This window comes from Callorhinus ursinus, unplaced genomic scaffold (genome assembly GCF_003265705.2).
Source record: "Callorhinus ursinus isolate GAN/ISIS: 27379988/994484 unplaced genomic scaffold, GSC_fseal_2.0 scaffold10, whole genome shotgun sequence".
NCBI classification, from domain to species: domain Eukaryota; kingdom Metazoa; phylum Chordata; class Mammalia; order Carnivora; family Otariidae; genus Callorhinus; species Callorhinus ursinus.
The window spans coordinates 72627128-72644258 of record NW_027397072.1 but is presented as its reverse complement, the minus strand read 5'-3'; the positions used below and the strand labels follow the sequence as shown (position 1 = coordinate 72644258).

The 17131-nt window shown below is 35.0% G+C and overlaps 1 protein-coding gene across 1 annotated transcript in view; it reads right to left on the bottom strand.

Annotated features, from left to right (window-relative positions):
- Positions 1-17131, bottom strand: part of FBXO11 (F-box protein 11) — an 84663-nt gene that overhangs the window by 2472 nt on the left and 65060 nt on the right. The window contains exons 8-20 of the mRNA XM_025868869.2: positions 15643-15749; positions 15445-15556; positions 15256-15362; positions 15035-15172; positions 7926-8143; positions 6732-6817; positions 5538-5632; positions 4396-4518; positions 4222-4307; positions 3403-3479; positions 3170-3313; positions 841-951; positions 119-226 (exon numbers count right to left, since the gene is read on the bottom strand). Coding sequence (XP_025724654.1) covers positions 119-226; positions 841-951; positions 3170-3313; positions 3403-3479; positions 4222-4307; positions 4396-4518; positions 5538-5632; positions 6732-6817; positions 7926-8143; positions 15035-15172; positions 15256-15362; positions 15445-15556; positions 15643-15749 — 1512 coding nt within the window. The remainder of the gene's footprint in view (positions 1-118; positions 227-840; positions 952-3169; positions 3314-3402; positions 3480-4221; positions 4308-4395; positions 4519-5537; positions 5633-6731; positions 6818-7925; positions 8144-15034; positions 15173-15255; positions 15363-15444; positions 15557-15642; positions 15750-17131) is intronic.

Below are 17131 nucleotides of genomic sequence, written 5' to 3'. Positions count from 1 at the left end.
CTTTCAAAATAGTTCCTTGAGTTGTAGTTAACTTGGTATAGAGTGACAGCAATGACTTCGATAACATCTTTTCATGGCATATTTTGTGTATTTATAGGCAGAGCAGACTCCAACATACCTTTCATTGTCACATTAACACCAGATGCTAAAAATAAGCCTCCAAACCGGTTGTTAAAAATCTGATTGCCTTCTAGTGTTGCAGTTGCATGATTTGTAATTTCAATACCTGAAGTAAAATTTACAAACAGTAGATACATCACATTACACAGTTTAACATGTAAAGAATAAGACACAAATGTTTGAGTCATTGAGAATAACATTTATTTTCCACTTCTAATAGAGTCCACTATCCTTGCTAAAGGAAGGAATGCTACTACAGCTGGTTCACAGCTTACTACTAATTTTGCCGGCAAGCAGAAGAGGATAATGCCTGCCCATAAGTATGCTTAGGTAGCTACTAGTTGTACATATGAAGAAAAAAAAGTGTCATCTTCTCTGGCAGAAAGTTGAAATATATGTACCATACTTAAAAAAGTTTGAGAGGCCAGAGGGCTTGAATTTGTTTGTATTCCAAATGGTAGTACAAGCCTGCATTCTATCGCAATTAAGGTTTCATAATTACTACTGAAGAGCAAAAGAGATGTCTTTAAAGTTTGGCTTAGCAGAATCCCGAACTTTGGGATTAGGTGCTCTTATAAAGCCCACTGTTAACTGACAAGCACTCAGCCACTTTTGCAACACATTTTGCACACCTTCAGTTATTAAGCAAAAGAGAATTAATATACTAAAGATCAAACACTTTATAGAAAACAAGCTACAGGTAAAAAGGAAAATACAAACCTGCAGCAAATCCATCAAATATTCTGTTTTTCCTTAAGACTGGATGACTATTAGTGCTGATGAGAACACCTGCTTGAGCATTCCTGAAAATATCATTTTCTTCAAGGAGACCTATAATAAAATATTTCCTCAGATTAAGGCTAATGCACAAACAAATTTCACTAGCCTTTTTGGTGGTATTTAAGTTTCTTATTAACTGTGTTGTATAAAACTCAAAGGACTAATTTTTCAGCTGAGAAGTTTGTTACCAATTCAGGAGTTTAAGGTAGGACTTAACCAAAAACTGCTTCAATGGCAGGTAATCATTCTAACCAATAACTGGAAATTCCATGGTACCAGGAACCATGCATTCCTAGTGCCTGGTATCTATTTCTCACTAAAAACACTGATTTAAAATTAGTTCCTTTGAAGTATTGTTAGAACTATTGCAGCCTCAAATGCTTTCATTCAAGCCCTGATTATTTCTGGTCACTAATCATTACTTGATAATTTCCTTTACTCCAGTCTCTCTTCTGCTATTTTTCCCAGTTTCCTACAACTCTATCATGTGCCTTCTCTGAAGATATTCCCCTAACCTATTCCACTGTTCTTACTGAATGCTCTAAATATGCTATGCATTTTTATCTCTAATGCCTTTGGTTTGTATTATTTCCTCATCCTGGAATGTCCTGCCCTCTTTCTTCCTAATGTCACCTCCTCTGAAGATTTCAGTTTCCCTCCATCAAATTTATTATTCTCTTCTGAGTATAACATGATTAAAAAATGAGCTGAGGAATCAGACTTAAGGTCTTCAAATAAGAATTCCACCATCTCCTAGTTCTGAGTAGGCGAACTGCTTACTACTCTTTCTCATTTCCTTATCTAAACTGGGCATAACGGCACGTACATACAAGGGTTATAATGAGGACTGAATTAATACATGTAAACATACACTGCACTAAACAATTAGCTAATTTACTCCTATAAAACCTACTTATGTATAGTGAATTATAATTAGTTGTGTACCAGCATTTCTCTGCTCTCTGAAGACATGAAACGTTTTTTATTTCTGTAATTGACCTGCCTGTGGCATTTCAGTTTTGACCTCTAAATTGCTTTTCCCCTGGAAAAGACTACTCCAAGTCCCTACCTCTAATCTTTGCTTTTGCTAAGATCCAGTCTGAATTCTGTATAACAAAGTCTCAGAATCTGGGCACTGTGCCCCTTCTCTAGCCTCAATTTTCAGTACCTCTTAGCGCCTTACTAGAGAGTACCACTTTGTTTCCTTTAGACTTTTGTTTACAATGTGCCATTAGACTATAAACTTTCTGGATGTAGTACTGTTTTATTCACCATTTATCTTTGGCATCTGTATCAGATGTTGATACAGAAATGTTCAATTAATAAGTATGTACAAAACAAATGAAAGTGGGAATTATGCTTTCTACACCAGGAATGGCCTCCCCACCCAACATTTACCAGTGAATACTCATTTTTCAAGACATAGCTCAAGAGTGATTTTAGTCCATGAACCTTTTCTCAACACCTTACAAATAAAACCATCCACTGTATTGTGTTTCCTCATTATATCTTGTAAAGACTATCAGATATGTCACCTTATTGAATTATTAGATTATGAGCTCTATGTCATTAATGGAATCGTCACTGCTTGGCTGTAGTAGTAAATTTCGTTATGTTGTAGTAATAACTAGCTATTCCTTCCATATAAGATATGTACAGTGCTGGGTTACTGACATTTCAGAAATGGTGATAAATTTGTATTTGACATTCCCCACTAGTCTCTCTTTTGGAACAACATGCATTTGGCAAGGGGCATGGACTGTGGAACTTTTGCCTCAATGCAAAATGAGTTGACCTTTATGTATACAAAACCAGGCACACCTTGGCTTCATTAATTCCACTCTCCAACGAACACAGCTGTAAACAGGCACAAAGCAATACTTATTTACTACAGACATTTTCATATATTTACAGGCCAATTAATTTCTAGCCTAGGTCTGTAACTGGACCTTGATGTTTATTATAATCATATCACTATTCTAAATAATAGAAAGTCCAGAGAGAAAATGTAAACAGATTCTATCTTAAAAATGCCTAACAACTAGCACATTCAGGATGGCTACAAAAAGAAAAATTATGTAAACACCTGTCTCCTGTAAATATCTGTACCTCTAGGCACTAATCTAAACCATCTCAAGACCTGATAAGGAAAAAGACTGAGATTCACTCATATAAAGCTTATATTAATTGGCAATGTCACTGATCATTAAAGATATGGAGGAAGAATAATGAAAAATTGGATTTCTTACTAATGCAAAATTAACAATACCTCGACCCCCATTAAATATACAGATGCCACCATCTCTTCCATCATGGATTTTATTTCTTCTTAGTGTAGGATTACTATCTGTCTTAATCCAGACTCCAGCCATGGCATTGTCAAATATTTCATTGTCTTCTATACAGCCTAGACCTACAAGTATAAAGATTTAGGTATGTTATTTGGAAAGTATATTTCTAAAGGCAATTAGCAATAAGAAAAAGATTAAAGATTAAACATACCAGAATTATAAACAAGAATTCCACCATTTTGTCCTCCCCAGATTTTGTTGCGTCTAATTTTGGGGTTGCTTCCAGTCCTATGGGTACAATAGAAATTAATGCCATCTTAACTGCTTCTACTCCCATATCCCATGTTATATGAGGTAACAGTGAAAAATTCGTATTAATCACAGTAAGAGTAAGTCTTTCCAGATGCTCTGAGAAGTTTGTCCATAAAGACACTTTTTAATTTTGCTTAATTCTGTTTCCCACAGAATACTAGCTATAGATTATATTATTACTATAGAGTCTCAATATATAAACTAAACTGAGGAGGTTAGATTAAGTGACTACTATTATTGTATATTCACCTTATAAAACGAAGGGAATTATAAGTACTATTACAGTTTCTAAAACTGTTCAAATACAGGAAAGAGGGGCATAAAAATCTAACACTTTTACAGAATAGTGTAAAAACAGAAGCTCCCATTTACTGAGTGCCTACAATATGCCAGGTATAGCTCACAAGTGTTTTTATACAGCCTTCTACTTTCCGAATATGATGGAGTACACTGGCAACTACGACTGTTACTGTGGACGACATAACAGTGGAAATGTGCTCCTATAGCAGGCTTATGTGCCATTGGCTGCTATCCTCAGCTGGTTCAAGAAAAGCAATATTCTAACAATTTAAGCCAAGCACGTGATAAGAGCATGAATATATGTACAAAAGGAGGAATAAAAATTGAGCATTAAATAACAAGGAAAGTTGTTCTACATACCCCACACACTCCCACCCAACTCTCTCCCAAAAGAAAGCCAAATGTGAAAAATGTTTACCTTATCTGAACCCCTGAATACATATGATTATAGATATCATTGTCCTCTAGCACTCCATGTCCATTGTCATAAAAATAAACACCAACCTAAAATTAAAAAAAATTTTGTTTTCAAATGACAACAAAAGTTTATAAAACAATGTATTTCCCATGTAAGAGTCCAAAATAATTTTACCTGCTTTCCACTATGTATCCTGTTTCTTCTCAGTACTGGAGTGCTGCCAGTTGTCACCCAGACCCCAGCCAGAGTATTACTATAAACTTCATTCTCTTCTATTACGCCTTGTCCTTTCTCATGCTAAATAAAAGTTACATTGATACAATATATATCTTTTAGAAACAAGTAGTTTATAGTGTGTTTCCCCCTTTAAAGACAGTTATAATAAAAAAAAAATCTCAAATTTTATTTCTTAATCTGGATGAGGAGGTAGTAACATTGTTTCTGTGTAGCCTCTACCTGAGTTTAAGGTCCAGAAGTTTTTATACTGTTCTTTATGTGGTTTTGTACTTTTAAGCTTCTTGTTTCATTCTAAGATATATAACATTTAGTTTAGTAAGCTAATAGTTATTTCAAATTACTGGTGAAATCATTCAAAATAAGGTCTCAGGTTACTAAAATATTTATTTTTATTTTGAGCAGAGGATTTAAGACATGGACATTTCTAGAACTGAAAATAAAAATTAGAGTTAACACCTGGCATTACACAAGGACCTTTCTGAAATTTCCTACATCTTCTCACTTGAATCAGTTCTAACAGTTTCAGATACACCATGGTAACAGAAGGTATAGGACCAACACATGGTTTTAAAATTTTGTAAGATGCTCAATTATGTTTCAATATAAATTCAAATGAAAAACCGACTTTTCAAAAAAATATTAAAAAACTCAAGTCTAGTATTATTAGTACTTTCAGTGATATTACGGATTAACTTACTACTTTTGGAAAATTTCAGACTCCTAGCATAGTCACACCAGCAAAACTCCAGTGTAAAAATAAAACTCAGCCAATAAGTAGTTGTTTTGAGTTCAGCCCATAATGACAATTATAAATAAAGATTTTAATAAAAAAAAAAAAGGCATATTCTCTATGTCTAAATTCAGTCAGTTGACTGAATTTTACAGAACGTTACACATACTATAAAAGTCATTTATATACTGGCAGGGAAAACAAGAGTGTTATTGTATAAATATTAAAGACAGTCATAAATTCATACTCTGTAAGCTGAATATGGCCTGAGACTAGATGTAATTCTGTCCTCTTCCACCCTTTCTCCCCTGGTTTTAATGCATGACATTCTAGAACTATATTAACTTACCACATAAATCCCACCATGCTGGCCGTCATGAATTTTGTTATGTCGAACAATTGGACAACTGTTTGTCCTAATCTGAATTCCTGCTAACGCATTGCCTATTTAAAAATAAAAGTTACAATGTCAACATATGGAGCCTCATGGAACACAGTAAGGGTTTTACATTACATAGTAGTTAAAATTTTTAGAATTTTAGGAAAGCACGATTTTGTGAAATACGTCATATTCAAAAAGTTATTTATGGTCCAAGAGCATTAAAAAACCAAAACTAAGGGAACTAGGAGTATAAAAAGAAAAATTGTAGGCAGTATGGGCATAATAGTTATGAATAGAGACTCTGAAGCCAGGCTGCCAAGTTTTGAATCCCAGGAATTCTATCTTCCTGTGTGACTTTTAAGTTATTTAACCTCATTGTACCTCTGTTTCCTGATCAATAAGTGGGGATATTTAATAGTGTTTACCTCACAGGGTTGATGTAAATACTATATGACTCAATTCAGGTAAGATGTTCAGAATAATACCTGGAACTGAGTAAGCTTTATGTAAGTATTATCCAGGTAAATAGTAGCAAAAGAGAAAGGCCTGGAACATACCAGTGTCTAGCACACACACATCTAATAATGGTCCACTGAATTAGTATCTCAAAAAGTTTTAATGAGGAATAAGTATTTTCCCTTTATAGTTTTTTTTTTTTTTTTTAAAGATTTATTTGAGAGCAAGAGAGTGAGTGAGAGAGAACATAAGCAGGGGGAGGAGCAAAGGGAGAGGGAGAAGCAGATTTCCCCACTGAGCAGGGAACTCACTGCGGGGCTTGATCCCAAGACTCCGGGATCATGACCTGAGCCAAAGGCAGACACTTAACCGACTGAGCCACTCAGGCGCCCCTCCCTTTATAGTTAGTACCAAAGTGAAAAAAGAGTAAATCTAAGGATACTGTAGATACTCCCTGAGACTAAGGTCTTATTTATATTTTCATCACTGGTATCTAGTATAGTTCCTGGTACACAGTGGGTGGGTACTCAGTAAATGTTAAGTGAATAATGATTGTTAAGTAAATAAATATCACAAATAATCTTTATTGAAAATTTAAAGAAACTGGATCAGTTCTCCTACTTGGATGGTTTCAAAATGGTCCATTTTGCTAATGTGAGGAAGACAGGCCAACCTCCAAAATTTTATAGAACAAAACATGCTTACCATAAATGTCATTTCCTTCAATAAGGCCTCGTCCATCACCAAAGATGTAAACTCCCCCTTGATTTCCATTAAATATAGAATTCCCCCTATAATTATGAGAAATAAAAAAATGAACATCTATTCAGTAAGAGCTTGTTTAAAAAATTATTTATCTTCTAGGGGCCATAGTTTCCTAATCTGTAAAATGAGGGACTCAGACTAGATGATTTCTAAGTTCCCTTGTTTTCTTTCTAAGACCTAAAGCTTAAAAGAGCCACCTACTATTTGAGATAAAATAACATTTTTAAAAAATATTTTATTTATTTATTTGACAGAGAGAGACACAGCGAGAGAGGGAACACAAGCAGGGCAAGTGGGAGAGGGAGAAGCAGGCCTCTGGCTGAGCAAGGAGCCTGAGCGGGGCTCGATCCCAGGACCCTGGGACCATGACCTGAGCTGAAGGCAGACGCTTACGACTGAGCCACCGAGGCGCCCCTCGAGATAAAATAACATTCTTAAACATTCCCCTCAAAATAGCTAATACAATTAGAACTTTTTTCTTACTGATCTAGACACATTTGCTGCATGTTAACAAGATGGAAATCCCATAATCTACTTTCATAAAGCCAGTGGAAAATAAACCTTAGCAATTAAAAATAATTCATCATTACTGATTAAATTATAAGAGTTCTGTTCTACAGTCTTAGCCAACACCTTTCAGACTGGATCTGTTTGTTTCCTTACTGTTGTCAGAGGGAATGATAGAACTATTAAAGAAAACTGATGGCTTGTTGACTTTTTGTTATTTTTGTTCTCTCTGTCCAAGAATCTTTGAAATAATTACTTTCCTGAGTTATGCTATCTGCAGACTTTCAGACAAAAAAAAAAAAAAAAAGAGAAGACAAGGTCATTCAGGTTCCAAGAGAAGAACATGGCCCTATGTAACTCATTTACCATGTAGTTTGATGAATTTAAAATAAAAATCACAGCATTTGCAACTGCTCATAAAATAATATTATGCATGACTTAGATCGTTAAAAAACAAACAGAACACCCAAAAATAAATGCAATAGCTATGCTCATTCAGACGCACATTTACTAGGAAAATCTATTTTGCAGTAGTCAGGTATCTAGGAAAAACAGAGTTAAAACTTGACTTTTCTTATAACACAAAAAGTGAAAAAGTAATTTCTATCCATAATTACATATAAATACCTTATTGTTGGGTCACTATTTGAGGTAATCCATACACCTGCAAAGTTGTTTGCATAGATTTTATTCTCTATGAATTGTCCTCTTCCTTTTTCATGCACATATATTCCTCCAGTCTGCCCATGATGAATTTCACATCGAACCACTGTGGGGTTAGCATAGGCTTTTACTTCAAAGCCTGCTATTCTGTTTCTGTGTATGTTGCAACTTTCAAAGTAACCCTGAAAAATACAGAAATCCAACTGTAGGTAAGGCTACTTTCCAAAAAGAAATGACATTTAAAAAAATGACCTTTTTACTGTATGCCTCAAATTAAGTATCAGAAATGTTCAAGAGTAAGAATAAAACACAGATACGCACTAAATTTCAAATGATAAACAAGGAATAAATGAGATTTAAATGTTTTAGTGAAACAGAGAACCACAAGTCTCCTAATTAGTCTGAGTATACTCAAAGCCATGAAAGAAAAATAGGGATTTAGTCAATAAATGCAAATAAATACTATTACCCAATAAATATACATACCCTTTAACAAAGATTTATTGAATATTAAAAAAAAAAACAAACCCGTGGAGATTTAAAAATGTCCCAAGAAAACAAATTCTAAAAAGGTGACCTAAGGACGTAATCACAGACTACAGAAAAATACACACAAAATAATGTTCATCTTAGCCCAATAATAGGGAACGGGCTAACTTATATTCATGCTTTACATGCTATCGTGTTAAATAAAAGGAACAGTACATACTTCGAGATAGTATACATTAAGTATGATCTCAATTTTATTTCAAGAAAATGTAACTTGAACAATAAAACAAAAATGAGGGTGTGATTATCTGAGAAGTATTATAGATGGCTTTTGTATCCTTTATATGTCTCTGATTTTCTTAAATTTTCTGTAATGGACAGGCTTACTTTGTAATGAGAATAAAGTTACTGTAACACTGATATCCTAAATTCTAAGATTCAATCAAGACTAAAAGTTTTTTTTTTTTTTTCAAGATTTTATTTATTTGACAGAGAGAGTGAGCAAGAGGGACACAAGCAGGGGGAGCAACAGACAGAGGGAGAGGGAGAGGGAGAAGCAGGTTCCCGGCCCAGCAGGGAGCCTGATGCGGGGCTCAATCCCAGGACTCTGGAATCAGGACCTGAGCCAAAGGCAGACACTTAACTGACTGAGCCACCGCCACCCAGGCACCTCCAATCAAGGCTAAATATTAAGAGAAAAAAAATAAGATATTCCTAAGATGGCACTTCTAAAAGCCATTTCAACTCCTGGTCTGTATCTCCCTTCAAAAACTGAATATGCTCTCCTTTCTTTAAATTCCCTCTAAGCACTAAGTATTTTCTTAAGGTACCTCTATGTACTGCTTTGTACTGTTCCTTTGTCATATCCATTTCTCCCTGATCATAAGCTCCTGTATAGAAATGACTATACTAACTTCTGTTGGACTTATACAGGACTTCACATATAGCAAGCACTCAAGCAGGAACTAATTCATTACTTTTTGCAAAATCTAGTGGAGGTTAAAAACAGGTTAATTCTGAATACTCTAGTTTACTACATATTTACTAACTCTAAGAAAACAGACCTCTGAGAATAATATTCAGAAGTAGTTTCAGGTTTCATTTTCCACAAATAAAGTCCAAAATTATCTGTAACTTCTTATTTGGATTAAATATTTTTTTTAATTGGGGGATTACACTAAAAATAGCTTCTTTAAATATAAAAAGCTTCTTTGATTTTAGACCAAATAAAAATGAATGTACGCTGGGTATATATACAGAAGGGAGCTCAATTAGGCACCTACTTTCTCTGCTGGGAGTTGCATGATATATCTGGTTGGTAAACTTGGGAATGAATAAACTGGGTATGCCCAATTCAGCTTCGCCCTTAACCTCAGGGAAGTGAGCTGCCCTAAGAGAGCATGCCTTCTGCTACTACTCCACAAACAAATCTTGTGATTTGTTTGTGGAGTTTTAAGTGAGTAAGCTTATTTAATTTTGGGGTGCAGTGAATCAGACCCATTTGGTTCTTGTTTGAAGCTGTATTCTCCAACTTAACCTTTTAAGGGTAATAAAATGATTATTTCAGCCTCCTCATGCTTCGTCATGGCTTTATTTCATAATTTGTTCAGAGTGTGGCAAGGAAAGGTAAGCTGCTTATTGGGTTTCCATAAAGATTTCAGTAACAGGCTACTATCATGTCTTGACTATACTGCAAGTATACTTTGCTATGTATTCACTAAACATGATTCAAATGCAGGTATGCTCTATTTTCTTTAGGTTTTGATTTTGAATAGTTAGGAGAGTCAACTAGATTCATAAGTTTACTAAGGCAAACAGCAGCCTCCTCTCATTTTCCCTTATCCAGAGGCACCCCCCTTCAATTCTTTTAGCTGCTTCTTTTTATCTACCTCTATATTTTTAAGTAAAGGCTTGTATTGCTGTATGTTGAGTTTGCAGTTTTAGGTATTGTCTACTGATTTCCTATTATAGAAGATAAGAATTTAGCGCTATCTTTCTCCCATCACACACATTCACATTATATCCTTCCAATGTAGTGATATCACAATTTTGGTTAGATTAGTATGCTATTCAGAGCTGCGTCATAAAGTATAACTATTTGCTGTACAATTTTTTTTTTAAGTTGGTAATTATGTTATTCTCCTTTGCTTAGGCCTCTAGTGATAATTCTATCCTAAACTCATTACCGGTTGTTTAAACACCTCAATATATTTATATTCCCATCAGGTTTACCAATTTATCTTCCTGAACATAAGGTCTTTTTTGTTTTGTTTTTAAGATTTTATTATTTATTTGAGAGAGAGACAGAAATAGTGAGAGAAAGCATGAGCAGGGAAGGAGAGGGAGAAGCAGGCTCCCCACTTGAGCAGGGAGCCCGATGTGGGGCTCGATCCCAGGACCCTGAGATCATGACGTGAGCCGAAGGCAGATGCTTAACTGACTGAGCCACCCAGGCGCCCCCTGAACATAAGGTTTTATAATCCGCTCTAATCTGTAATGGCCGGCTTGGTCATAGGCACATAGTCATTTACCCTGTTGTAACTTAAAGGTTAAAAATGTTCCTTAATTCCATCAAAGATAAAGTTTGTAACCTCTATCTTTTAAGATAACATTCAAGAGAAGAAAGCAGCAAAAACCATTTTCTTCATGTTCTTTAAAAAAGTAAACTCTACTCCCAACATGGGGTTCAAACTCATAACCCTGAGATCGAGAGTCACATGCTCCATTAACTGAGCCAGCCAGGTTCCCACTACTCTTCATGCTTTTAAAACCAGAAGCCTCTACATTGCTACAATTGTCCTTTTACCACATTCAGAACAGTTTTATAATTTTACAAGGAAAGCGATCTCTTGTTATGGGCTTAAAGGGTTCAGTTAATGTAATTAATAGAATGCATCGGTTTTAAGAGATGCCTTTAGTGTAAAGTCGTAATGATACAGAAATGTAACCAGGATATAGACAGAATTCTACTTTGCCTTGTAAGATGCAAACCATGGAAATTCCAATATATATTAACAAAACTCCAAAAGCAGGGACTTTTTTTTAAACATTTTATTTATTTGAGAGAGAGTGTGTGTGCACGCGAGCATGCATGCAAGCACATGAGTAGGGAGGAGGGGCAGAGGGAGTGGGAGAAACAGGCTCCCCGCTCAGCAGTGAGCCCCAGATGGACTCAATTCCAGGACCCTGAGATCATGATCTGAGCCAAAGGAGACGCTTAACCGACTGAGCCAACCAGGCGCCCATAAGGTTAAAAACTCAACATTGATATCAAAATAAAAGGTGAAGCACTTTTTAAGAGTTTCTCTTAAAACTCAAGAATGAAAAATAGAGGGAAAAAAATGCTATCTTCATTGAAATAAACTTTCACAACCCCATACTATTATCTACAAAACACTTGCCCAATACTGTGAAATCTGGATAAGGAAGAGCAGGGTGCTGAAACCTAACAAATGTTATCTTAGACCTTTAGCAAGGTAGTTTTCCCCAAGTAACTGAAGGTTCTCATAAACCTACCTAAGGATCTTCTAAGGTGATCAGATCTAGTGGCATGACTGGAACACGGAAAAGAAATATTCCCATATTATTAAATAACTCAAGCACAAGAAGTAAATGTGAGCAAGAATACACACTAATGTGCAATTTCTGTCATCTAAAACTTATGCTTCCTATCTAAGGGAAACTATCCAAAGTAAAGGAAAATGAAAGGAGAGAAAGGACAGCCAGATTTCAAGATAGATAATCTGTCATCTGTCATTCTGTCATATGTTAAATTCATAAATTTAGAATGCCTCCAAAATTTTATAGCAATTTGGCATTGCTATGGAATTCTTACTGTATTTTACAAAAATAACACTGTAATGGCTTAATATTAAACCAAGATAATTGGGAACCTGTAAACACTGATAGAAAAATTATTTTTAGGAATGAGACTGGCACTGTGGTTATGTGAAAGAAAGAAAGAACCCCATCTTTTAAAGATGCATACTGAAATATTTACAGATGAGATGATGATGTCCAGGATTTGCTTCAAAATAATCTAGAGAGTAAAGAGTGAGTATAGAAAAAACAAAACTGGCCATGAACTGATAGCTGCTGAAGATGGAGAATGGGTAGATGGGTATTCATTCATTATACTCTTTCTTACGTAGGTTAGAAAAATTCCATAAAACAAAATACATTAAAAATTAGAGATAAAAGCCATACTGGGGGGAAAAAAAGACAAAACTATGGAGACACAGTAAGGCGCACAGATTTGAGGAAATCACATAAAACTTAAAGAACAAAGTAGTACACAGCCAAGCTTCTAAAGAACACATGGAAGAGAAAACCAGCAAAACAACACGTTAACAACAAAAACCTACATTATGGATACTGAAGTAGAAAAGCAAATCATCCCAAGAAAAAAACCCCAGAATAATCTCAGACAAAAACCAAAATGATCTCACACTTGTCAGCCACATTTAATGCTAGAAATATAAAAATGACTACAAAATTTGGAGGGAAAAAAAGTACAATCAAAATTGTGTATACTTAGCAAAGTTAAAAGGTAATGGATAGGCATTCTCAAGTGGTAAGAATTCAAGCTACAGTACCTGTAAACTGTTCTTTTAAAAATAAGCAAATAATGAATGGCTAGATGAGAAAATTCAGCCCTACAAAGAATGAATCAAAACTTAAAAAAATTCAGCAATGGAGAAACTGTTATAAAAGGACTAAAAGTAAACAAATATAGAATAAATACTGACCAATAACTACAGGAAATGTAAAAGTTTTAAACCCTTACATAAGAAAAGAATATAAACGATGGGATGGAGATAGGTTGAAATATAAAGTGCTTATTTCCTCATTTTTCACAGGGAAAGTTCATACTTCAAAGTTTAAACATGAAGTTAACAATGACAAATGCTAGTCATACCCTGAAATCCTAGAGGTGTCCTTTATACTTGCACATGTAGTATTTTTACATAAACAATTCTTTAAAAAATAAAAGAGTAGAAAATCTTTTATGATTCATTCTCATGAATATAGAAATTTAAAGTATGTCAACAGGAGAGGAAAAGGAACAAAAATTCAGAGAATAAGTATGTGTATATTTAAAGAAAGTGGACAGTACAGAAAGTTTTAAATGTTTATTCTGATGTTCTTTGAAGTTCTACAGAAAACAAAGTAAAATTTTAAAAAGATTATCTTCAGTTCTGGTATCCTACCAATCATGGGCTGTCAACACAACGACAACAAGCCAAAAGAATAACTAAAATGGAAGAACATTCTACCACGGGATTTTAAAGGATTGTGTCACAATACTAAAACAGACGATAGGCCCAAGATGTTTTTAATTTTCATCCTTTCCTTACAAATCTGTAATATCTTACAAATCTCTTTATTAATCCTTGATGGGAATATCCTTTTCTTCACTAATTGACAATTTGTATATGTGAATCCAACAATCCTCTGTTGCCTGATTCATACATCAGCAATAAAACTTCACAATACCGTTTGGCCACCATGCCATCATCTCCTCTCCCATCTCTAACAAAAATGTTGCCAATGTTGTAACAGGACTTGAAGATTACCTCAATGAAAATCAGACATTAAATGAAAAGAATACCTGAATAGACACCAAAGAGCATTATTCTGAAAGAGTGGCCTAAAAAAGCTTAAAAAGTTGTGTCTCTTGAAACTTGTGTAAAATGACACAATAGTACTTAAAATACAATATCATCCATAAAGATGCTAATTAACTGCTGTGTAAGTTTTAGAACTGATTTTATTACCATTGTATCTCTTATTAAAATTCTGCCAATTAAAAAAATTTTAAGAGGAATAAAATGGAAGTCAAACTAATAATGAAACCATTAATTCTCAAAGTGTAGCCTACAAACAACCTGCATCAACTCACTTAATGGTGCTTATTAAAGATGCATACCCTGGTCCCCATTATATTTATTCTATCTGGGTGACTTTTTTTTCCCCCTAAAGATTTCATTTATTTATTTGACTGAGAAAGAGAAAGAGCACAAGCAGGGGGAGCGGCAGGCATAGGGAGAGGGAGAAGCAGGCTCCCTGCTGAGCAGAGAGCCTGACATGGGGCTCGATCCCAGGACCCTGGGCTCATGACCTGAGATGAAGGCAGATGCTTAACTGACTGAGCCACCCAGGCACCCCTATCTGGGTGACTTTTATGCATACTTACATTTGAGAACTACTGGATTAGATTTTACTCCCATCAAAGATTACATCAATTCCCTAAGGACTCCATCTTCTCTATATGCACATATGAAATTCATGAATTTATAGAATATTGCATATTAATTTTAAAATATGCTGAAATTTCTTTTAAACCTATACTCTTCAATTCACCTAGTTTGGTGATAAGAAAATGCAGAAACCTATTTGAAATTTAATAGATATGGAGCAACTGATTGGCTCAGTTGGTGGAACATGTGACTCTTGATCTCCAGATTGTGAATTCAAGCCCCACAGTGGGTATTCAGAGATTAAAAATAAATATCTTAAAAAAAAAAAGAAAGAAATTTAACTGATACAAAGTCAGTTTTTCTATTAAGAATAAATGTTCTTACCATGCCATGATCAAATGTGAACACACCAACATCACGTCCATGATGGATATGATTCCGTCTAATAATTGGGTTTCCATGATTTTTAACCCAAATCCCAGCTAAAGCATTATTGGAAATTTCATTATCCTCATATATTCCCTACAACAATTAATCAGAAGTAGGTATTAGCAAAACTTAAAAAAAATTTTTAGCAAGAAAAAACCCATAAAAGTTAAAAATACCTGTGCATGATCTGTTATATAAAGTCCAACATTTTCACAGTCGCTGATGTTACAGTGCTTGATAGTGGGACACGCTCCTTGACCACTAACACATACTGCAGAGCCAACTGTAAGAAAAATTATTTATTTAAAAACTTACTGCACAACACAATGACTTATTTTATAATAAAACATAAGGGAAACACTAACCTGTACATGTACTTCGGATGATACAGTGATCAATAATAGGGCTACAGTTTACCGTAATCTCTAAGCAGTGGTGTGCATTATGGTGTTGAGCAGATTTGTCATCAGGGTTAAACTGAAAAGTAGAAATTTTGTTTGAAATTTTGTCTGAACCACTGCCTTAAATGATCTGAACATATTCTAAACCTTAAAATTCCTTACCCTTATTGTCATATATCCAACATAAGCATCCTCAGAACCTTCCATAAAGACGAAGGTCGAATCTCTAGTGTTTTCAATTATAACTTTGTCTGCTACTTTTCCAGGTGCTGTGGAGAAGATATTTGAAAACACATTACCTTTATTTTTTTAAAAACACATTTATCAGATGAAATTCAAATAAAATTCAATTTTTTAAAAAAGATTTTAATTAATTAATTAATTTGAGAGAGAATGAGCAGGGGGAATGGCAGAAGGAGAAACAGGCTCCCCACTGAGCAGGGAGCCCAACACAAGGGCTTGATCCCAGAGTCCTGGGATCATGACCTAAGCTGAAGGCAGATATTCAACCTACTGAGCCACCCAGGTGCTCCTAAGATTCAATTTTTTAATCAGTAAAAATACCCTACCATAAAACTAATAATACAGAAACCTTTTGTTTTTAGATTGCGTACATTTTTGAGAGAGATTTTTTTTCATTTTCAAGAAATATTTTAATCGAAGTATAGTTGACATATTAGTCTCAGGTATACAACATAGTAACTTGATAATTCTATACATTACAAAATGCTCACTATGGTAAGTCTCTGTCACCATACAAAGTTATTATTTTTTTAAAAAGATTTACTTGAGAAAGAGAGAATATGTGCGAGCAGGGAGGGGGCAGAGAGAGGAGAGAATCCTCAAGCAGACTGCCCGCTGAGCGCAGAGCCCAAGGACCATGAGGATCATGACCTCAGCCAAAATCAAGAGTCAGATACCCAACTGACTGAAGCACCCGGGTACCCCATTATTATAAAATTACTGTTATATTCCCCATGCTATACTTTTCATCCTGTGACATTTATCTTATTACTGGAAGTTTGCACTTCTTAATCCCTTTCACCTTTTTTCGCCTTTCTGCCCACTCACCTCTCTCCTGTAAACCACCTATATGGTCTCGATATTTCTGAGTCTCTTTTTTTCGTTGTTTTGTTTTAGAGTCCACATATAAGTGAAATCACTTGGTATTTGTCTTTCTCTGACTTATTTCACTTAGCATAATATGCAGAGGGAGATTTTAAAAAACATTAGTATGAGTAGGTAAGAATAATGTTCATTTTATGAGGTCACTATGTTTCACTGGCCTTTACTACAGGGAGTCTTACTTATTTATTTATTTAAGATTTTATTTATTTATTTGACAGAGAGAGACAGCGAGAGAGGGAACACAAGCAGGGGGAGTAGGAGAGGGAGAAGCAGGCTTCCCGCTGGGCAGAGAGCCCGATGCGGGGCTCAATCCCAAGACTCTGGAATCATGACCTGAACCGAAGGCAGATGCTTAACGACTGAGCCACCCAGGCGCCCCCAAAAATGGTTTCTATGGAAACAAAATCACTTCCAGCAGCAACAGAAGAAGAGCTCAGAGACAGGAAAGGAGAAGGGGATGATGAGTAGGTGGAGACAGAGAGAAATGTCCTAACTGAAAATTCCTTTTTTTTTTTTTTAAGAT